Below are 17,256 nucleotides of genomic sequence, written 5' to 3'. Positions count from 1 at the left end.
CACAATTTTGGATCTTTTCTGTGTCATTTTTGTAAATATGTGTCTTCCATATCACAGCTATCATCTGGTAATATTTGTGTGTGTGTATGTATGTACATTTTTACATTTTAAATATAGCACAAAAGGATAGTTTGTTTTGTGTTTTTGATTGTAAAATGATACCACTTATGCTCCTAATGCTCTGCATAGCTCTTGTTTATTCACCAACAGACAGACTGCAGTAAATCGCTTGCGTATTCCTCAATGTGTTTGTCCCTTTGGGCTGATATGATGTATGTGTTCACCAGGCATTTTGTTTTTTGGAGCAATGTTGGCCGGAGCATTCTTGCCTGTGTGTCCTGGGTTTTATGAGTGAGTTTCCCTGAGTACACACCCCAGGGTGGGACTACACACATGGGGACTGTCAAGGTAAAAATAAACTGACAAAACACATTTTTTCCAGAGCGATGACCTCAAAACTGCCAGCAACAGTTGTCAGATTCTGGTGTTTTTTCCACTTCTCAGAAAATACCTGATTACGGATGACAGAGGATGAACTTGATGTTAACATTTACTTAAGTATATTCTACAATAGAAAAATATGTTGAATAAATGCTGTGATATAAATATCTGTACCTGTAAGCAAATGTATCACCTATGAGAAATAATTTTTACAAATCAGTGATGCCATTTATTAAACATTGTGCTATGTTTCATAAAATGTGTTATAATTGATTGACTTGGAAGTGAGATTTGCAAAGTTCAAGACCTCAGTAGCAGACAGTTACCCTCCGAGCAAACACACGGGACAAATACCCACTTGAAAATATGAAGCATGCATTGGTTAAAAATGAGAAGAACTTGTTAATTTAACGTTGCTAAATGTACTTTACGGTGTTTATGGGTTTCTTGCCAGGAAGACAGCTCAGCAGTGTTTACACATTGGAAGGAGGCCAACGACTTTGTGAAGTAAACTCTTTTAATCCAGTGCAATTTTTACATAGTACAAATTAAAGTTCTAAGAAGTAAGCGTACACTGGACTGTGGGAACAAGACACAGCACAATTAACAGCAGAGGGGCCACGGCCTTTGAAGAGGGAAAATTTGAACACTGATAACTTTAAAAGTTTGGCTCTTGAAGGTGAGGGTTAAATGTATGTAAATTTCCAAACGTTCGGTGAAATTGGAAATTTTTGATTTTATGTTAAAGAATGTGATTCTGTGCTTTTTAAAGCTGTGTTGAGAACTATAAATAATTACAGCAGTTAATTTGGGATTTTGACGTGGGGCATATTTTGATTACTGGATTCAATGCCTAAATTCACAACTCTTCACTAAAACAAACTCAACTAAATGTTGAACGCATGTGACGCATTACGTGTTAATTAGTATATCTTTAAACAATTTCCCTTCATGAATTATTTCCAGAAGGACCCACATCATCTGTATATTTTAGGTATATCAAGCAAATTTTCCAAAAGTGTTACCCAAACAATAAATACAAATAGTTGATTAATTAGGTAAAGAAACAAGGTTCTTACAGGCAAGAGCCAGTGGTGTGTTTCATGTCCCATTCATTATGATTTAGAAGATTCTATTCACTTGAGGTATATTTAAAGAGATTTTGTAGCCTAATCTGCTGACAGGCTTATGGATTCCTCTGGAAAAACACATAAAAGAGTAAATTCAGAGCAGTGTGAAGAAGAAGAGGCGAGAACGACCCCCGGACCGACCAAAGCCCGCGCGCGCTGCATCCCGCGTCCAGCACCTACGTCCCGCCGCCGTCGCCACCATGCCCAAGAGAAAGGCTGAAGGGGATGCTAAAGGAGATAAAGCCAAGGTGAAGGACGAACCACAGAGAAGATCCGCGAGGTTGTCTGCTAAACCTGCTCCTCCAAAGCCAGAGCCCAAGCCTAAAAAGGCCCCTGCAAAGAAGGGAGAGAAGGTACCCAAAGGGAAAAAGGGAAAAGCTGATGCTGGCAAGGAGGGGAATAACCCTGCAGAAAACGGAGATGCCAAAACAGACCAGGCACAGAAAGCTGAAGGTGCTGGAGATGCCAAGTGAAGTGTGTGCATTTTTGATAACTGTGTACTTCTGGTGACTGTACAGTTTGAAATACTATTTTTTATCAAGTTTTATAAAAATGCAGAATTTTGTTTTACTTTTTTTTTTTTTTTTTTTTAAAGCTATGTTGTTAGCACACAGAACACTTCATTGTTGTTTTTGGGGGAAGGGGCATATGTCACTAATAGAATGTCTCCAAAGCTGGATTGATGTGGGGAAAACACCTTTCTCTTCTAGTTTTGAGAGACTTCCTCTTGGTTCCCAGGAGGAGGGAGTCCCTGACTTTGACACACATGGCCACCTTGGCACAAAAGCCTTGTGGTATGGAAAAACAAATTTGTTTTTATGTTCTCTTCTCCCTTTCCATCTTTCAGCATAGACTTAACTCCCTTAAGCCCAGACATCTGTTGGGACCTGACCCGTAGTCATTGGTTACCAGTGTGTCAGGCAATCTGGACTTTCCAGTGATGCCACTGAGATGGCACTGGTCAAAACAGCATTGGTTCCATTTCTAGATTGTGGATCTTCAGATAAATTCTACCGTTTTCATTTCACTTCCTGAAAGTCAGGGTCGGCTTGTGAAAAGTTGTTAAACAACATGCTAAATGTGAAATGTCAACCCTCACTCTAAACTTTCCCTGTTCAGAGCATCAGATGAAGACTTTATTGGGTTTTATAGTGGCTTTCTGATTTTGGTAGTCCATTGAAGAAGGGAGTTTGAAAGTTGTTGTATACTGTTAACGATTGTCTGCCCATGTCCTGCCTGAAATACCATGATTGCTTATGGGAAGTATCTTTAATAAAGCTGGATACAGTTTGGCTTGGAAAAAAAAAAAAAGAGTAAATTCAGAAGGTCAGAAATAAGCCACACCTAAATTTTTCAAGTATGGATCCTGGACAAACAAACTAGACCGTATCTACTCCTTTGCATTCTCTTTTTCAAAAATTCCAATTTTTAAAAATATTGGGCGTTCTTGATCTGTCTTCATGTGACTGTACCCTGGCTGATTATTTTTTAAATATGTGTATATTTCCATCCTTTTTTTATAATTTCTGCAAGCATGCCTCTCTCTGTTTCCAGCCACAGTTACTTTACCTTTTCTATATTTTAATGTGCTTCCACTTACTTAATACCTTTCTTGTAAATTCACGAATTTCTTTTCATTTTTACCTACTTTTAACATCATTAAAATGAGGAAAATAACTCTTCTAACCTATATAACATTTTTCAGTTTTTGGTGTTTTATGCATTTTATTTTATTTTGTTTTGTTTTGTTTTGTTTATAAGATGAAGTTTCACTCTCGTTGCCCAGGCTGGAGTGCAGTGGCATGATCTCAGCTCACTGCAACCTCTGCCTCCCAGGTTCAAGCAATTCTCCTGCCTCAGCCTCCCTAATAGCTGGGATTACAGATGCCCACCACCACACCCGGCATTTTTTTTGTTTTGTTTTGTTTTGTTTTGTTTGTATTTTTAGTAGAGATAGGGTGTTGCCATGTTGGGCAGGCTGGTCTCGAACTCCTGACCTCAGGTGATCCACTTGCCTCGGCCTCTCAATTGCATTTTATTTTTAAAATAAACTCGAGGTGCCTCAAATTTCTCTTTGACTATCTCATATTTGTATCACTTTCACTTTCTGAGTAATTCCCCTTCTTATACACAAACATTTTATTAGGGTATACTTATGCTTTACTTTTTCTTTACGTAGCCATGACAGTTTAAATTCTGATTAATCCTTATTGTTAAGAGGAATGAGCTCCTTCCTCAATACTAACATGAATTAGGCAGCACCTTGAATTCTGGTCATCTCTTATCTTCAATTGGTGGAGGGAAGTCAATACATCCCAATAAACCTCCAGTTCCTTCTGCCCACTGGACAATTTCTTCTGCAGTTTTACCGTCTTGGAGGAAGGCAAAATCTGCACACAAAATAGCCTCTTCCGTCAGAAGCTCTGTGAGCTATCGACACCACACTGTACATTAGATCTCTGGAACATTTTCATCCTGCATAACCAAACTTTGTAGCCTTTGACCAACGTGTCCTCATTTCTCACGCTCAAAACCCGCCTGACTAGAGTGTAAAAAGACTGTATTGCATTCATGAAATTTGCTAAGAGGGTATGTCTTACATGTTGTCACCACGTTAAAAAAAATGAAGACAAAAATGATAACCCTGTGAGGGGAAAGATGCTTTTTTGTTAGTTCGATTGTGGTAATCATTTCACATACATCAAAATGACATATTCCAACCACCAAATATGTACAATTTGTACATGTCAAGAAAGCTTGAAAGTATTTGTTACAATCATTGTCATTCTCCCCTTTTCTTAAAATAATAAAGACATTTAATGTCTCATTTCACAAAAAGTTTTGAGGCAGGCAGTGCCAGTGCTGTCCCAGCAACCCAGTGACACTGGGGTTCTGGGTTGTGGGGTTTGGGGATGGTATCCCTGGGATTCCCTAGGCCATCATCATATCTTTTTATAATCAATGATATTTTGTTTTATTTTAAGTTCCAGGGTACATGGCCAGGACATGCAGGTTTGTGACACAGCTAAACATATGCCATGGCGGTTTGCTGCACCTACAAACCCATCGCCGCATGGCCTGTGGCCCCTTTGCCTTGGACAATTTCTCCCATTTGGAATGGGAACATTTGCCCAGTGTCTGTACTTCTATTGTATCTTGGAAGTAGCTAACATGTTTATAATTTCAGAGGCTCATATGGGGAAGAGACTTGCCTTGTCTCAGAGGAGACTTTGGACTTGGTTCATGCTGAAATGAGCTAAGACTTCGGGGAACTGTTGGGAAGGCATGATTGGTTTTGAAATGTGAGAAGGACATGAGATTTGGGAGGGACAAGGGGCAAAATGATACGATTTGGCTATGTCCCCTTCCAAATCTCATCTCAAATTTTTCCCATGTATTTGAGGAGGGCCCGATGAGAGATGATTGGATCATGGGGGCAGATTTCTCCCTTGTTGTTCTCATGATCGTGAGTTCTCACAAGAGCTGGTGGTTTGAAAGTGTGACATGTCTCCCCTGGTTCTCTCTTTGTCCTGCAACAATGAGAAGAAGGGCCCCGCTTCCCCTTCAACTTCTGCCATGACAGTAAGTTTCCTGAGGCCTCCCAGGCATCATTCCTGTTAAGTCTGTGAAACTGTGAGTCAATTAAACCTCTCTTCTTCATAAATTACTCAGTCTCAGTCTCAGGTAGTTCTTTATGGCAGTGTAAAAATGAACTAATACACCATGTTTTTTGTTTTGTTTTGTTTTGTTTTTGTTTTTGTTGCCTTTTTTCATAGAATTGGTTCGCTAGCGCACTCTGGATACCCTCAAGTAGAAGTTGACATTGAAATTTATGGTATTTCTGTACCTTTTGACCCAGCCATCCCATTACTGGGTATATACCCAAAGGATTATAAATCATGCTGCTATAAAGACACATGCACACATATGTTTATTGCGGCACTATTCACAATAGCAAAGACTTGGAATCAACCCAAATGTCCATCAGTGACAGACTGGATTAAGAAAATGTGGCACATATACACCATGGAATACTATGCAGCCATAAAAAAGGATGAGTTCGTGACCTTTGTAGGGACATGGATGCAGCTGGAAACCATCATTCTCAGCAAACGATCACAAGAACAGAAAACCAAATACCGCATGTTCTCACTCACAGGTGGGAATTGAACAATGAGAATACTTGGACACAGGGTGGGGAACATCACACACCGGGTCCTATTGTGGGGAGGAGGGAGGGGGGAGGGATAGCATTAGGAGATATACCTAATGTAAATGACGAGTTAATGGGTGCAGCACACCAACATGGCACATGCATACATATGTAACAAACCTGCACATTGTGCACATGTGCCCTAGAACTTAAAGTATAATAATAAGGAGAAACTGTGCCAAGTGTCAGCTGATGGAGAGAGAAGAGTTGGAGGATTCCCAAGAGGGTTTTAGCAAATTATTATGGACTACTTAGTTCCAAACTTATTTTCACTCACTTACTCCATCATGTGAACCATATTCTGCGTCTTGAGCTGACGAGACAGAGCTCAGTAGCACAGATGAGGGAATATCTTAATGAAAAGTTAGTAAAAATGAGGCCCGGTGCGGTGGCTCATGCCTGGAATCCCAGCACTTTGGGAGGCCGAGGCCGGCAGATCACGAGATCAGGAGATTGAGACCATCCTGGCTAACAGGGTGAAACCCCGTCTCTACTAAAAATACAAAAAAATCAGCCGCGCGTGGTGGCACAAACCTGTAATCCTAGCTACTTTGGAGGCTGAGGCAGGAGAATCGCTTGAACCCGGGAGGCAGAGGTTGCAGTGAGCCGAGATCACGCCACTGCAGTCCTGCCTGGGCTACAGAGCGAGACTCCATCTAAAAATAATAATAATAATAATAATAATAAAAGTGCATTACAAGAAGACCAGGGCATGGAGTTTATATCTGTGTGGGTCCACATCTGCTGTGAGTGACGTACCTTCATTTTATCAGGTAAGCAAATCGGAGAGGGAAGTCAAGGAAAGTCAGTAACAGTGGGAAGGGAAGACATCAGAATTGAATTGAGGAAGAGTTTTGAACTAGAGATCTGAAACCTGAGGCCATTTCTTTCACTCCATATTCTCAGCAGACAGTTCACCCAGCATACAATGACAATGTCTGACAATTTCCTTCCAAAGCCTCTGGGGTTAGGAGATTGGATTCCAAGCCTCTATTGTTCCAAATGGTGAATGGTTTTCTCTTGTGTTCCTCTTCTCGCGTTTGGGTTTTTTTTTTTCTGACTGTGCAAGACTCCAGTAGCAGGACTCCAACGACCACCAGGACCAAGACGGCCACGCCCAGCCTGATAAGATTCCCTACTGTGTAATCCTGGGGGTGTGAGCCTAGGAAGAGTGGACAAAGATGTCACCAAAGGTGTGAAGGCCAAACTCATCCTAAAGTCCCTGGATGTCCACTCCGGTCACCCACATCCCCCTGAGTGGTCATAGCCTCCCAGCCTCATCCACAACTGAGGACATCTCTGCATTGAGCAGCCTTGCATTCTGACGGGTTCTGTAACGATCTCAGGACTTGAGCTGCCCCTGAGAACCACAGAAAGAGGGGGAATGTGAGGAAACATAGGCGTGATCATGCTATTCTCTGATACTCAATATGTCTCTAAAATCAGCTAATTACTTGAAAGAAGCATGCCCAATATCGCACCATTCGTAAAATTTAGACACAGAGAAGAGAATTTGGAGCTACAGGTTTTCTGAATAGCAGGAAAATACAAGAGAATAGACTGGAGTTGCCAGTTACCCTTCCTTTGCTTTGCCCCAGACATTACTTCCTCATCTCTGGCTCATAATTACGCATTTCCATCCCATTTTGTCAATCTATTAACCTGATGGACCTGCTTTGATCAAATAAATGGAATAGTATCTACAACACATTAAGCATTTTTGTCTCTAGGATCCAAGAATACTACAATTAGTATAAGCAATTACTCAGTTTGCATTCAAGATAGGGAGGCTGACAAGAAGCAACTGAAAAGGATAAATGATAAAAGCAAATACTTAGATGGATATATGGAGAAAATGCAAATATATGTTATGTAATATATATACATATATATGTTTTATATATATATACACATATATATATATTACACTCTATCAATTTTACAAAAGTCATACCAGAACACCAGCCCTTTGGGGAATAAAATAGAGAATATTGTATACGAGTTCATTTAAAAGATGTTTTGGAAAATGACAGGACCAGGCTCAGAACATGGTGTTCCTGAAAATTGGGAAAAACTTTCTCTTTCTTGGTCTCCTCCACACAATGGCCACCGTTACTTGCAGAGACTGGATATATCCCTAGTGGACTGACGTTCCCAGACGGGTGCATTTCTGCACCTCCTTTCCCAGAGAGACACTGGCACTGATGTTCAGCACTGATGGATCCCTTTGGTTTTCTGGATACAAGGCTGCCTTTGATACATAAGAGAACGAATCCCCAAATGTGGATAGAATTGTGTCCATGTGCTCAAGCTAAAGAGTGTCTGGATCAGCTCAACTAAAGTTCATGATTCTCAGGGAATGCCTCAACCATCTTGAGCCCCAGACGCTCTCTCCTCCTCCTATAGAGGGGTTGATTCCGTTCGTTCCTAGGTTGCCTCTTTGCAAACCTGTAGGATCAGCACCCTGGACAGGGGCGAGAGGTGGGCTTTGCTCTTCTCTCCTTCCTCAGCTCGGCCGGTTCCCTTCAAGAATTTCCTTTCTCACCGACCACCCAACCAGCACCAATGACCGCAGTGCTGGGGACTTGAACCCCCCTCCCTTCATTCCAGGTTCCCCACCAGCTGCTCAGGAAACAGCCACTTCCATAAAGATTTCAGGCGGAGGCCGGGCGCGGTGACTCACGCCTGTAATCCCAGCACTTTGGGAGGCCGAGGCAGGCAGATCACGAGGTTAGGAGATCGAGACCAGCCTCGCTAACACGGTGAAACCCCATCTCTACTAAAAATACAAAAAATTAGCCAGGCTTGGTGGGGGGCGCCTGTAGTCCCAGCTACTCAGGAGGCTGAGGCAGGAGAATGGCGTGAACCTGGGAGGTGGACGTTGCAGTGAGCCCAGATTGCACCACTGCACTCCAGCCTGGGCGACAGAGCGAGACTCTGTCTCAAAATAAATAAATAAATAAATAAAGGATTTCAGGTGGAGAAGGAGACTTCTGCCTCCCCAGGAATTCACAAACTAGGTGAAGAATTCTTTGCTCACCAGTTTCAGGGGTTGATTCCATGGGTGTCAGGCAAGTACTCTCAGGGATTCCTATGAAAAATGACAGAGAATGGGTGTACAAGAGTCGTTCCTCGCCACACTGAAGCAGAACCATTCTACGTGGAGTGTCTGTCTCTTGCCCACGGCCTACTCTGTGGTTCACCTAATGACTAATGCGGGTCCTGAGGTCTCTTGTCAGAGTCCTTTGAGAATAGACTTTCTCCCCTAGACGTGAAAGGCGACAGAGGGCTCAGAGATGCCCGTTGATGTCAAGAGACCTTATCTACAACGGGGCCGTAAATATCTACATTCACCAAAAGGGAAATCTCTCTGGGGCTGAGAGGTCAGGAGGAGCTCCTGGAAAATGAATAAGGGCAAAGGGCTGGTGCAACCTCTGATGTCCCCAAACCTTATCTGGCCTCACCTCCTCCTGTGCTTGTCCTGATGCAATTCTTCATTCACCTGAACACATAGGACCCCAAAGTGAGCCTCTACATAGGATGTGGAGAAGAGGGTGGAGGTGCCCTGTCTCCAATCCTGTACCCTGATTGCACTGGTCATTCTCAGCCTCTCTTTTTCTCATTGTATTTCTCACTGCTTCATTTTGTCCAGAACCCCTCAAATCTCCTGATCTCCAGCAGGACGCCCCTCAGATAGAGCTCCAGGGTGCAGCTGGCACCAGAGCACGCAGCAGGCATGGGGTCCTCACCTGTGACAGGAACGTGCAGTGGGTCACTGGGGGCTGACCACTCATAGGGAGACTCATTGAAAGCACCGTAGCATCTGTAGCTCCCAACAGAGGTTGGGGACACAAGGCACAGAGGAAGGTCGACCTGGAATATTCCACTGTGGCTCTGCCCTCCACTGAGCCAGTGACCATGGGCCTCCTGCTTCTTGGATAGATGATACTTGTCAAATGGGATCTTAGAGCTACAGAACAATGTCACTGTATCTCCCGGACCCGCCATGGCGTTCTCTCGGGTAATGAGAGAGGGCTTTTTGTATTTTCCTGTAAGAAAAAGAGACTTTGGTTACTTATTTTGCACCATATTCTCAGTAGACAGTTCACCCCATATACAATGGCAATTTCCTTCCAAAGCCTTCTGGGATCAGGAGATTTGATGCCAAGTCTCTATTGTTCTAAATGGTGCATGGTTTTCTCTCATGTTCCTCTTCCTCCTACATTTTGGGTTTTTTTTTTTTTTTTTTCTGACCATGCCAGAATCCAGTAGCAGGAATCCAAGGGCCACCAGGACAAAGACGGCCATGCCCATCCTGATAAGATTCCCTGCTGTGTAATCCTGGGGATGTGAGCCTAGGAATAGTGGACAAAGATGTCACCAAAGCAGTGAAGGCCAAACTCATCCTAAAGTCCCTGGACGTCCACTTGGGCCATCCACATCCCCCTGAGTCATCGTAAGGCTTTTACAACAAAAGCCTTCTCCACACTACTCTTAGTGTTGGAAAAAAAAACTATTTTCTTATGTTAGGAGCAAACTCCATACGTCTGCTAGTGCTGTCTCAATCTGTATTCTCTCTATGATCCTGATTTGATGAGTGTGCGTGCCTTTTTAAACCCTCCTCTTTCCATTGCTTCTCCCTGGCTTTTGACTGTATCTTTAAGGCTTACTGTGCCCAGACAGCATATGAGATGTGGGGTCCTCCTGGAACATGAAAATAACTCTCTGCTTGGAAACCCTCAGGAAACATGGTGCTGACGTAGATTCCCCGACCTGGAGCTATGAGGTTAGGGTCCCAACGCTGTGTGTTGAAAAGTGAAAGAATCTCCATAGAATCTGAAATACCCTCACCGATGAACACTGCAGAACCAGTAGCTGTGGTCCCACACCCCGAGGTGCTAGACATGACTACTTGTAGGAGAGGTTGGAAGTGGCCTCTGCTTCCTCTTTGGGCAGAAGGACATGCTAAACTCCTTTATGGAGAAACACCTCAAAGTCCCAATCTCCACTCAGATCCTCAGGGAGATTCGCTGATGGGTGGTGAAGGTGGGAGTTTGTGGTGTGTCCCTGCATCTCATGGCAGAGGAACGGGGCTGCAGGTTCCACATGGGGAACCAACTCCAAAAGGCAACTTAGTGCCTGAGCTGAGGGAAAGCAGCCCCTTGTCAAGGTTTGCGAATCTCTCTCAGTATCTGTTTCACATTCTCTGTCACTGTCTCTGCCAGTGACCAAGTGTCTCTGCCACATTGAGGTGTGGTTGTAACTTGTTTTCTTTTTAACTATCACAAGTTCTCTGTTTCTCCCTCTTTCCTTCATCCCCTCCCCTGGCCCTCTAATATGTTACTTGGTGTTTCTATGTTCCGGCAGTTTTCTTCCTTTCCTGGCGGTTTGATCAACAACCACATCACCCCGGGGAGTTTCCAGGACACCAAAAGACCACGGACGGTCCAGCCACACTCACCTGTGATCACAATGTCCAGGGGGTCACTGGGAGCCGACCACATGTAGCGGGAGCGATTGAAAGAACCACAGCATCTGTAGGCTCCTGCGTGGGCAGGCATTATAGGACCCATGGAAAAGACAGCCTTGGAGAAGTGGTGCCCAGCCTGGATCATCTTACCATACTGCTGGGAATGCTGTGTGTTCCCCTCTTTGCATAAGATAAATTCATCAAATGTCAGTTCTGAGTGACAGCGCAGGCTCACCCTGGCTCCTGCGTGCACCAGGGAGCTTGGGTGCGCTGAAATGGAGGGTTTTGTGAACAAGCCTGAGAGCAGAGACAGAGGAGTTCACATGAGTCTCCTTCCTCACCCCTTGCCTGAGACCTCAGGGTGAAGCTCTCCCTCATCACCCCCAAAGTGCTGTCTCAATCTGTATTCTCTCTATGATCCTGATTTGATGAGTGTGCGTGCCTTCCTTCCTGTTGGTGTGCGTGCATTGTGTGTGCGTGTTCTCTCTGCGCAGATCCCCACTGTCCGGCTTGAAGCCATAGGAGATGCGTTGTTCTCCTGGAAAATGGGAATTACTCTGTGCTTTGAGAACCTTCAGAAAACACAGTGCTGGACTTAAGTTCCCTGGCATGGGACTATGAGGTTATGAGCCTCACTATTTTTCAATTCTGTGTGTTGAAAAATACAAGAATCTCTGGAGGATCAGAAGAAACCTCACAGGCTCACACTGAAGGAAACAATTGGTTTTGCCCCAGAACCCAAGAGGTTAGACGTGACTACTTGTTGGGGAGGGTGGAAGTAACTCCTTTTCCCTATTTAGGCAGAAGAACATGGTAAACTCCTTTGCTGAGCAGCTCCTCACAGTCTCAGTCTCCACTCAGATCCTCCAGGAGCTTTCGTAGCCTGGATCTCCCTACCTCACACCGACTTGCTTCCCCCCTCTCTTGGTGGAAAGACTCAACCTCTTCTCTGTTCCTTCTGAGCTCCTTGAATGTGAGACTCACTCCACACTTTCCCTTCCTGACTGTACAGGATGATTCTCTAACTCCCCATAACATCCATGAGAGAGAAGGGATGAGTGTCAGGAGACCGGGAAGGAGGACGAGAGGAATGGGTGCGTTTCCCAATCCACGTCCCACCGAGTCACTGGACTCATCTCCCAAGGGAAGTGTCACTTCCCCAAGCCTCTGGCTCCTTCAAGGCAGGGTAATGACTTCCCTGAGGGAAACACTGGTGCTGGGGTCAGGCAACATGGCTCCTCCCTGGACCCATCCTGCTGGAGTTGATACCAGCACCCTGCGTCTGCTACTCCCCAGGCAGATTCTCCCTCTGCTTGGCCTCGGCTTCCTCCCTCCTCCTCCTCCACCTGGGTACCTGATTCCTCACAGGAAATGCCCTCTCTTTAAATTCTCAGGACGGCTTCTGTGTCCACAGTTAGTGCATGACTAGCAATCCTACAATGACTCTGGCTTCACTGGGTGTGGACTCTGGGAAGGGCCATCTGTTGGACATGGGGCGGGCTGGACTTCTCCTACCTGTGACCGCAATCTTCAGGGATTTGCTGTGAGCTGACCGTATTGTGGTGTGGTTGTAAGATCCAGAACATCTGTAGGTCCCTGCGTGTCCTGGGGTCACAGGGCCAATGGTGATGTTGTTGGAAAGGCCGGTGTGCAATGCATGGTCCCGGGTCCCAGATCTTTTGAATATTGTAAATATGACAAACTGAAGATGGGAATGACAGGACAGAGTCACACGTCCTCCTAGGGGAACCACGGGGCTCGGCCAGGCTGACAGGGAGAACTTGTCGTAACCACCTGGAAGAGAAGGAGGCACAGCCTAGGGGGAAATGTGGAGCCCCCCGTCTCCCACTGTCCTTGGGGGCGTTGCTTTCTTTACATTGTTCTGGTTTGCCCTGTAATGGGTGGGGTCGCCTGATGCCCTGGGATACCTGGTAGTGAGCCAGGGACACAGCCCACCCCAGCGTGGACATGGAAGGACATACAATTCCAGAACAGAAATTCTAGTTGGCATGATGATAAAATATTGAGCCAAGTTTTTCCTAATTTTTTTCTACAACAACAGCAATCTATGCAATAGGAGAGAAGGAGGAAATCTATCAGATTCTGGCAATACAAAAAAAAAAAAATCACACATGAACTCATTTAAACAATTCTCTACACAGGTACCTGCCACTGCGTCCACGAGTGCTCTGGCTGCTGACCAGTTCCTTCTCAGGCTCCAGCAGCAGAGGAGCCTTTTAGCTCATGGGTAGATGGAGAATCTGAGTTCCTTCCTATGCTCAGACAGTTCCGTGGAGCCCAGCACTGGGTCCTCACCTCCCGACAGACGATGCTCCAACCCATCCCCAGGCACCCCAGATTCTGAACATCACAGGCTCCTTCGGGAGACTGGCTGAGCCCAAAGGGGTGTCTACAAAGGGTCTCTAGAACAAAATGGAGCCTGGGGTTTCCAGAGTCCCCCCTTCCTGTGTTCCCAGGGCTCTCTGCAAAGCCCTCCCCACATCATCTGCCTCTGCCCGATTCCACGTCTGCCCTCCCTGCCTGGGAGGACCCTTTGTGTTTGGGCAACACAGTATCTTCGGACTGGGGTAGGACTCACCCATGTGTGTGCAGATCCTGGTAGGCAGGCAGATTCCTGGAAGGAAAACTACATCAGAGATGACCTGTCCCCCTGTGAATTCTGCGCTCACTGTAACCAGGCCTCGTGTTGGACATTGGCCATGTCAGCTCAGCCTGGACTCGGTGGATGAACCTGACTCCCCACAGGCTCTCACCCGCAGCCTGGGTAGTGGAGAGGAGAGGTCTTCGAGAGAGCATGATTTCTTCCTAACTCTGCCCTCCTTTCTCTTCCAGGACTTACCTAGACACAGGAGGGTGATGAGTTTGGGGGCCATGGCGCCACGTCTGTTGGAGGGGACATATGGGTCGAGCTACATTGGAAAACAAACAGGATATGGTTACCATGGCCCCAGTTTCATGGTTTGCAGAGTTTGAAGGTTTTCCACCACACAGGAAGATGACCCGCTCTTGCCCTAAATAGAGTAGGTGCCGTGAAAAACGTTCAAACAGTATTTTTGGTTCAACACAGCCCCCAGCAAAGGCCAGACCTGAACCCCATCACTGACCAGTCCTGAATATCCAAATTTCTATGTTCCTACCTATTCTAATGTCTTACTGCCTTTTTTTTGAGAACTACGTGTGATTCCATTTATATTATGCAATATTCCCGTCAAACTAACAAGCGTGCATGGATGATGTTGTAAAATGGTTGTAGAACAAAAAAGGAAATGCTTATGCTGTTATTTTTCAAAACTGAAAATTAATTGCAAATTGGGAACTGTTTTCAGTTTCTGAAATGTTCCTGTCGAGCTTCAAGAAGTTTTACTACAACAAAAACATTGATTCTGCATTATTAACAAAATTCAGCATCCTCTGGGTTTGGAGTTTTATCTAAACTTCTTCTTTTTTTTTTTTTAGATGGAGTCTCACCCTGTCGCCCAGGCTGGAGTGCAATGGCGTGATCTCAGCAACCTCCGCCTCCTGGGTTCAAGCAATTCTCCTGCCCCAGCCTCCTGAGTAGCTGGGATTACAGGCGTGCACTACCACACCCAGGTAATTTTTTGTATCTTTAGTAGAGACGGGGTTTCACCATGTTGGCCAGGGTGGTCTCAAACCTGACCTCGTGATTCGCCCTCCTCAGCCTCCCAAAGTGCTGGGATTACAGGCATGAGCCACCGCACTCAACCTTGAAATCCTTCTTTGACTCATAGGCTCAGATGTCTGTCTTTGTCTTCTGACAAGTCCAAGAGTATGTTCATATACACATACATATATAAAATACAAATAATATCTATGTGTATGTAATGCTCAACATTCTTTCCGCAAGCCAATGTATATTATAAAAAAAATTAATGAGATTTTATCAAGAAAAGACCCTGTGAAATCACCATGGAGGGCCAGGTGCGGTGGCTCACGCCTGTAATCCCAGTACTTTGGGAGGCCGAGGCAGGCGGATCACGAGGTCAGGAGTTGGAGGCCAGCCTGGCCAAGAGACCAGTCTGGTCAACGTGGTGAAATCCCATCTCTACTAAAAATACAAAAATTACTCGGGCATGGTGGCAGGCGCCTGTAATCCTAGCTACTCAGGAGGCTGAGGCAGGAATATTACTTGAACCCAGGAAGCAGAGGTTGCAGTGAGCCGAGATCATGCCATTGCACTCCAGCCTGGGCAACAGAGCGAGACTCTGACCCCCAGAAAAAAAAAAAATCACCACGGAAAATGACACCAGGAAATTCACAAGGTATGACTTGTCTCTCGCCTGTCCCTGAACTTCCCACCTTAATAACAAAAATTCTGTAACTCAGGTTCATCTATTCTTTGCTTTATTTGTCAATATAACATATATCGACAAATACATAAATTATAAATACATATATATAAAGTTTTAAATGTAGAGCTAAGGGAACATTTGCTTTTGTCTTTTTGTTTTTGAAATTATATTGCTATGCCCACAGTATTTTACACAGCTCTTGTTTCTTTACTACAGATGTAATTGGAGTATACTGACTGCTTTCTCCTCAGTGTATTAGTCTTTTTTGCCTTATATGATGTATGTTTTTAGTAGGCATTTTGCTTCCAAGAGCAATGCTGTCCTGAACGTCATTGCATGTGTTAAAAAACATATTTAATTATTAGATAAATAGTTAACTCTTGCAGGCAAGAACCAGTGGCATCTTTGACATCCCATTACTTATAATTACTTGTAACACTGGGTTGTGTTAGTGTCCTGGATTGAGTTAGGCAAGAGTACATACCCCAGAGTGGAATTTCGGGGCATGGGCCATGTCAAGATGGAAATAAGCTAGATGAGAACACATTCTTTCCAGAGTGTTGGCCCCATTTACCCTCAGCAAGTATTGTCATACTCTGTTGTTTTTCCTACTACCCAGGGGAAAGAGCATAAATTTGATGTTAATATTTAAGTAATTGTTAGAAATGACCAGAAGACAAATCAGATAGCATGGGCCCCAAACTGTCTTGCAGAGCCCCTTGGGATGGTCACATTTGTCTCTAAGGCTCTACCACTCTGAAAGGTGCTTTGTTCTCTCTGAGGCTTTGCCTCCTGGCTGCATTTTGGGGCCTTGGCTAGCTGAGTCAAACTCAAAATATCCAAACCCTAAGGACGGGCCTGGGCCAGTGGCTCAACACCTGCTGGAGCACTTCTGGATCTTAAATACAAGGATATCTGGAGCCACGGCACCTTGACTAACAAAAGACAGTGATTCGTGAGAAACAAAACCAAACGAGCTAAGTCCTAAATCTGTCTCAGATTACCACCTGGAGAGAACTCCTAGGTTGTAACACAGAAATGGGGACAGCGATAAAATTGCTGAGTTGGTGATATGAAACAGAAAATCCAGGGACAGCAAAGGCAGCTGGAGTCCACAGGACAGTCTTAGAGAGAAGAGAGCTGCACAGGAAGAATGTGGAGACCTTCAGAGGGTCCCACTGAGTGTCATGTGCTCAGATCAAGACACGCATGACAGAAAATTTTTTTTTTTTTTTTAGACGGAGTCTCGCTCTGTCGCCCAGGCTGGAGTGCAGTGGCCGGATCTCAGCTCACTGCAAGCTCCGCCTCCCGGGTTCACGCCATTCTCCGGCCTCAGCCTCCCGAGTAGCTGGGACTACAGGCGCCGCCACCTCGCCTGGCTAGTTTTTTGTATTTCTTAATAGAGGCGGGGTTTCACCGTGTTAGCCAGGATGGTCTCGATCTCCTGACCTCGTGATCCGCCCGTCTCGGCCTCCCAAAGTGCTGGGATTACAGGCTTGAGCCACCGCGCCCGGCCGAATGACAGAAAATTATCTTAGACTGGGGAAAGAATCACTCAATAGGGTTAGATAGAAGAGTGTCCAGGTCTTCCACAAGGCTGGGAATGGCGTCTGCTCCCTCTAGGTGCATTAAAACCTCACTGGAGGGTTTCCATGGAACATGGGCATTGTA

General features: G+C 45.1%; 2 protein-coding genes across 3 annotated transcripts; one reads left to right on the top strand and one right to left on the bottom strand.

Annotated features, from left to right (window-relative positions):
• The first annotated feature begins 1,673 nt into the window (after positions 1-1,673).
• Positions 1,674-16,823, top strand: LOC112613362 (non-histone chromosomal protein HMG-17). Of its 2 annotated transcripts, XR_003116944.1 has the most exons (3): positions 1,675-2,112; positions 4,160-4,173; positions 16,789-16,823. XR_003116944.1 is itself a non-coding variant. In XM_025368798.1 (1 exon), the coding sequence occupies exon 1, from the start codon at positions 1,772-1,774 to the stop codon at positions 2,042-2,044; it is 273 nt and encodes a 90-aa protein (XP_025224583.1). In that variant the 5' UTR covers positions 1,674-1,771; the 3' UTR covers positions 2,045-2,882. The 2 variants fall into 2 exon arrangements, 1 of the variants encoding a protein (XP_025224583.1); XM_025368798.1 differs by lacking the exons at positions 4,160-4,173; positions 16,789-16,823 and having other exon boundaries at positions 1,674-2,882.
• LOC112611933 (putative killer cell immunoglobulin-like receptor-like protein KIR3DX1) lies at positions 7,922-14,148 on the bottom strand. Its single transcript, XM_025365888.1, has 7 exons — positions 14,115-14,148; positions 13,854-13,889; positions 12,770-13,048; positions 11,246-11,551; positions 9,534-9,833; positions 8,825-8,875; positions 7,922-8,019 (listed from the first exon to the last, which is right to left on the bottom strand). Exons 1-7 carry the CDS (start codon positions 14,146-14,148, stop codon positions 7,922-7,924), a joined length of 1,104 nt encoding a protein of 367 aa, XP_025221673.1.
• Positions 16,824-17,256: the final 433 nt, after the last annotated feature.

The sequence above is a fragment of the Theropithecus gelada genome, chromosome 19 (assembly GCF_003255815.1).
Source record: "Theropithecus gelada isolate Dixy chromosome 19, Tgel_1.0, whole genome shotgun sequence".
Classification (NCBI taxonomy): domain Eukaryota; kingdom Metazoa; phylum Chordata; class Mammalia; order Primates; family Cercopithecidae; genus Theropithecus; species Theropithecus gelada.
The sequence above is the reverse complement of the archived record's forward strand: the minus strand, read 5'-3'. Positions and strand labels throughout refer to the sequence as shown.

What these genes read in the sequence shown, in the direction of transcription:
- LOC112611933 (XM_025365888.1), bottom strand. Translation starts at nt 14,148, where the DNA reads ATGGCCCCCAAACTCATCACCCTCCTGTGTCTAG. An exon ending in CCTGAAGATTGCGGTCACAG is followed by an intron (nt 11,552 to 12,769) that starts GTAGGAGAAGTC and finishes CTCTGCTCTCAG; the next exon opens with GCTTGTTCACAAAACCCTCC. An exon ending in GGAATCAACCCCTGAAACTG is followed by an intron (nt 8,020 to 8,824) that starts GTGAGCAAAGAA and finishes CCTTGTATCCAG; the next exon opens with AAAACCAAAGGGATCCATCA.
- LOC112613362 (XM_025368798.1), top strand. Translation starts at nt 1,772, where the DNA reads ATGCCCAAGAGAAAGGCTGAAGGGGATGCTAAAGGAGATAAAGCCAAG.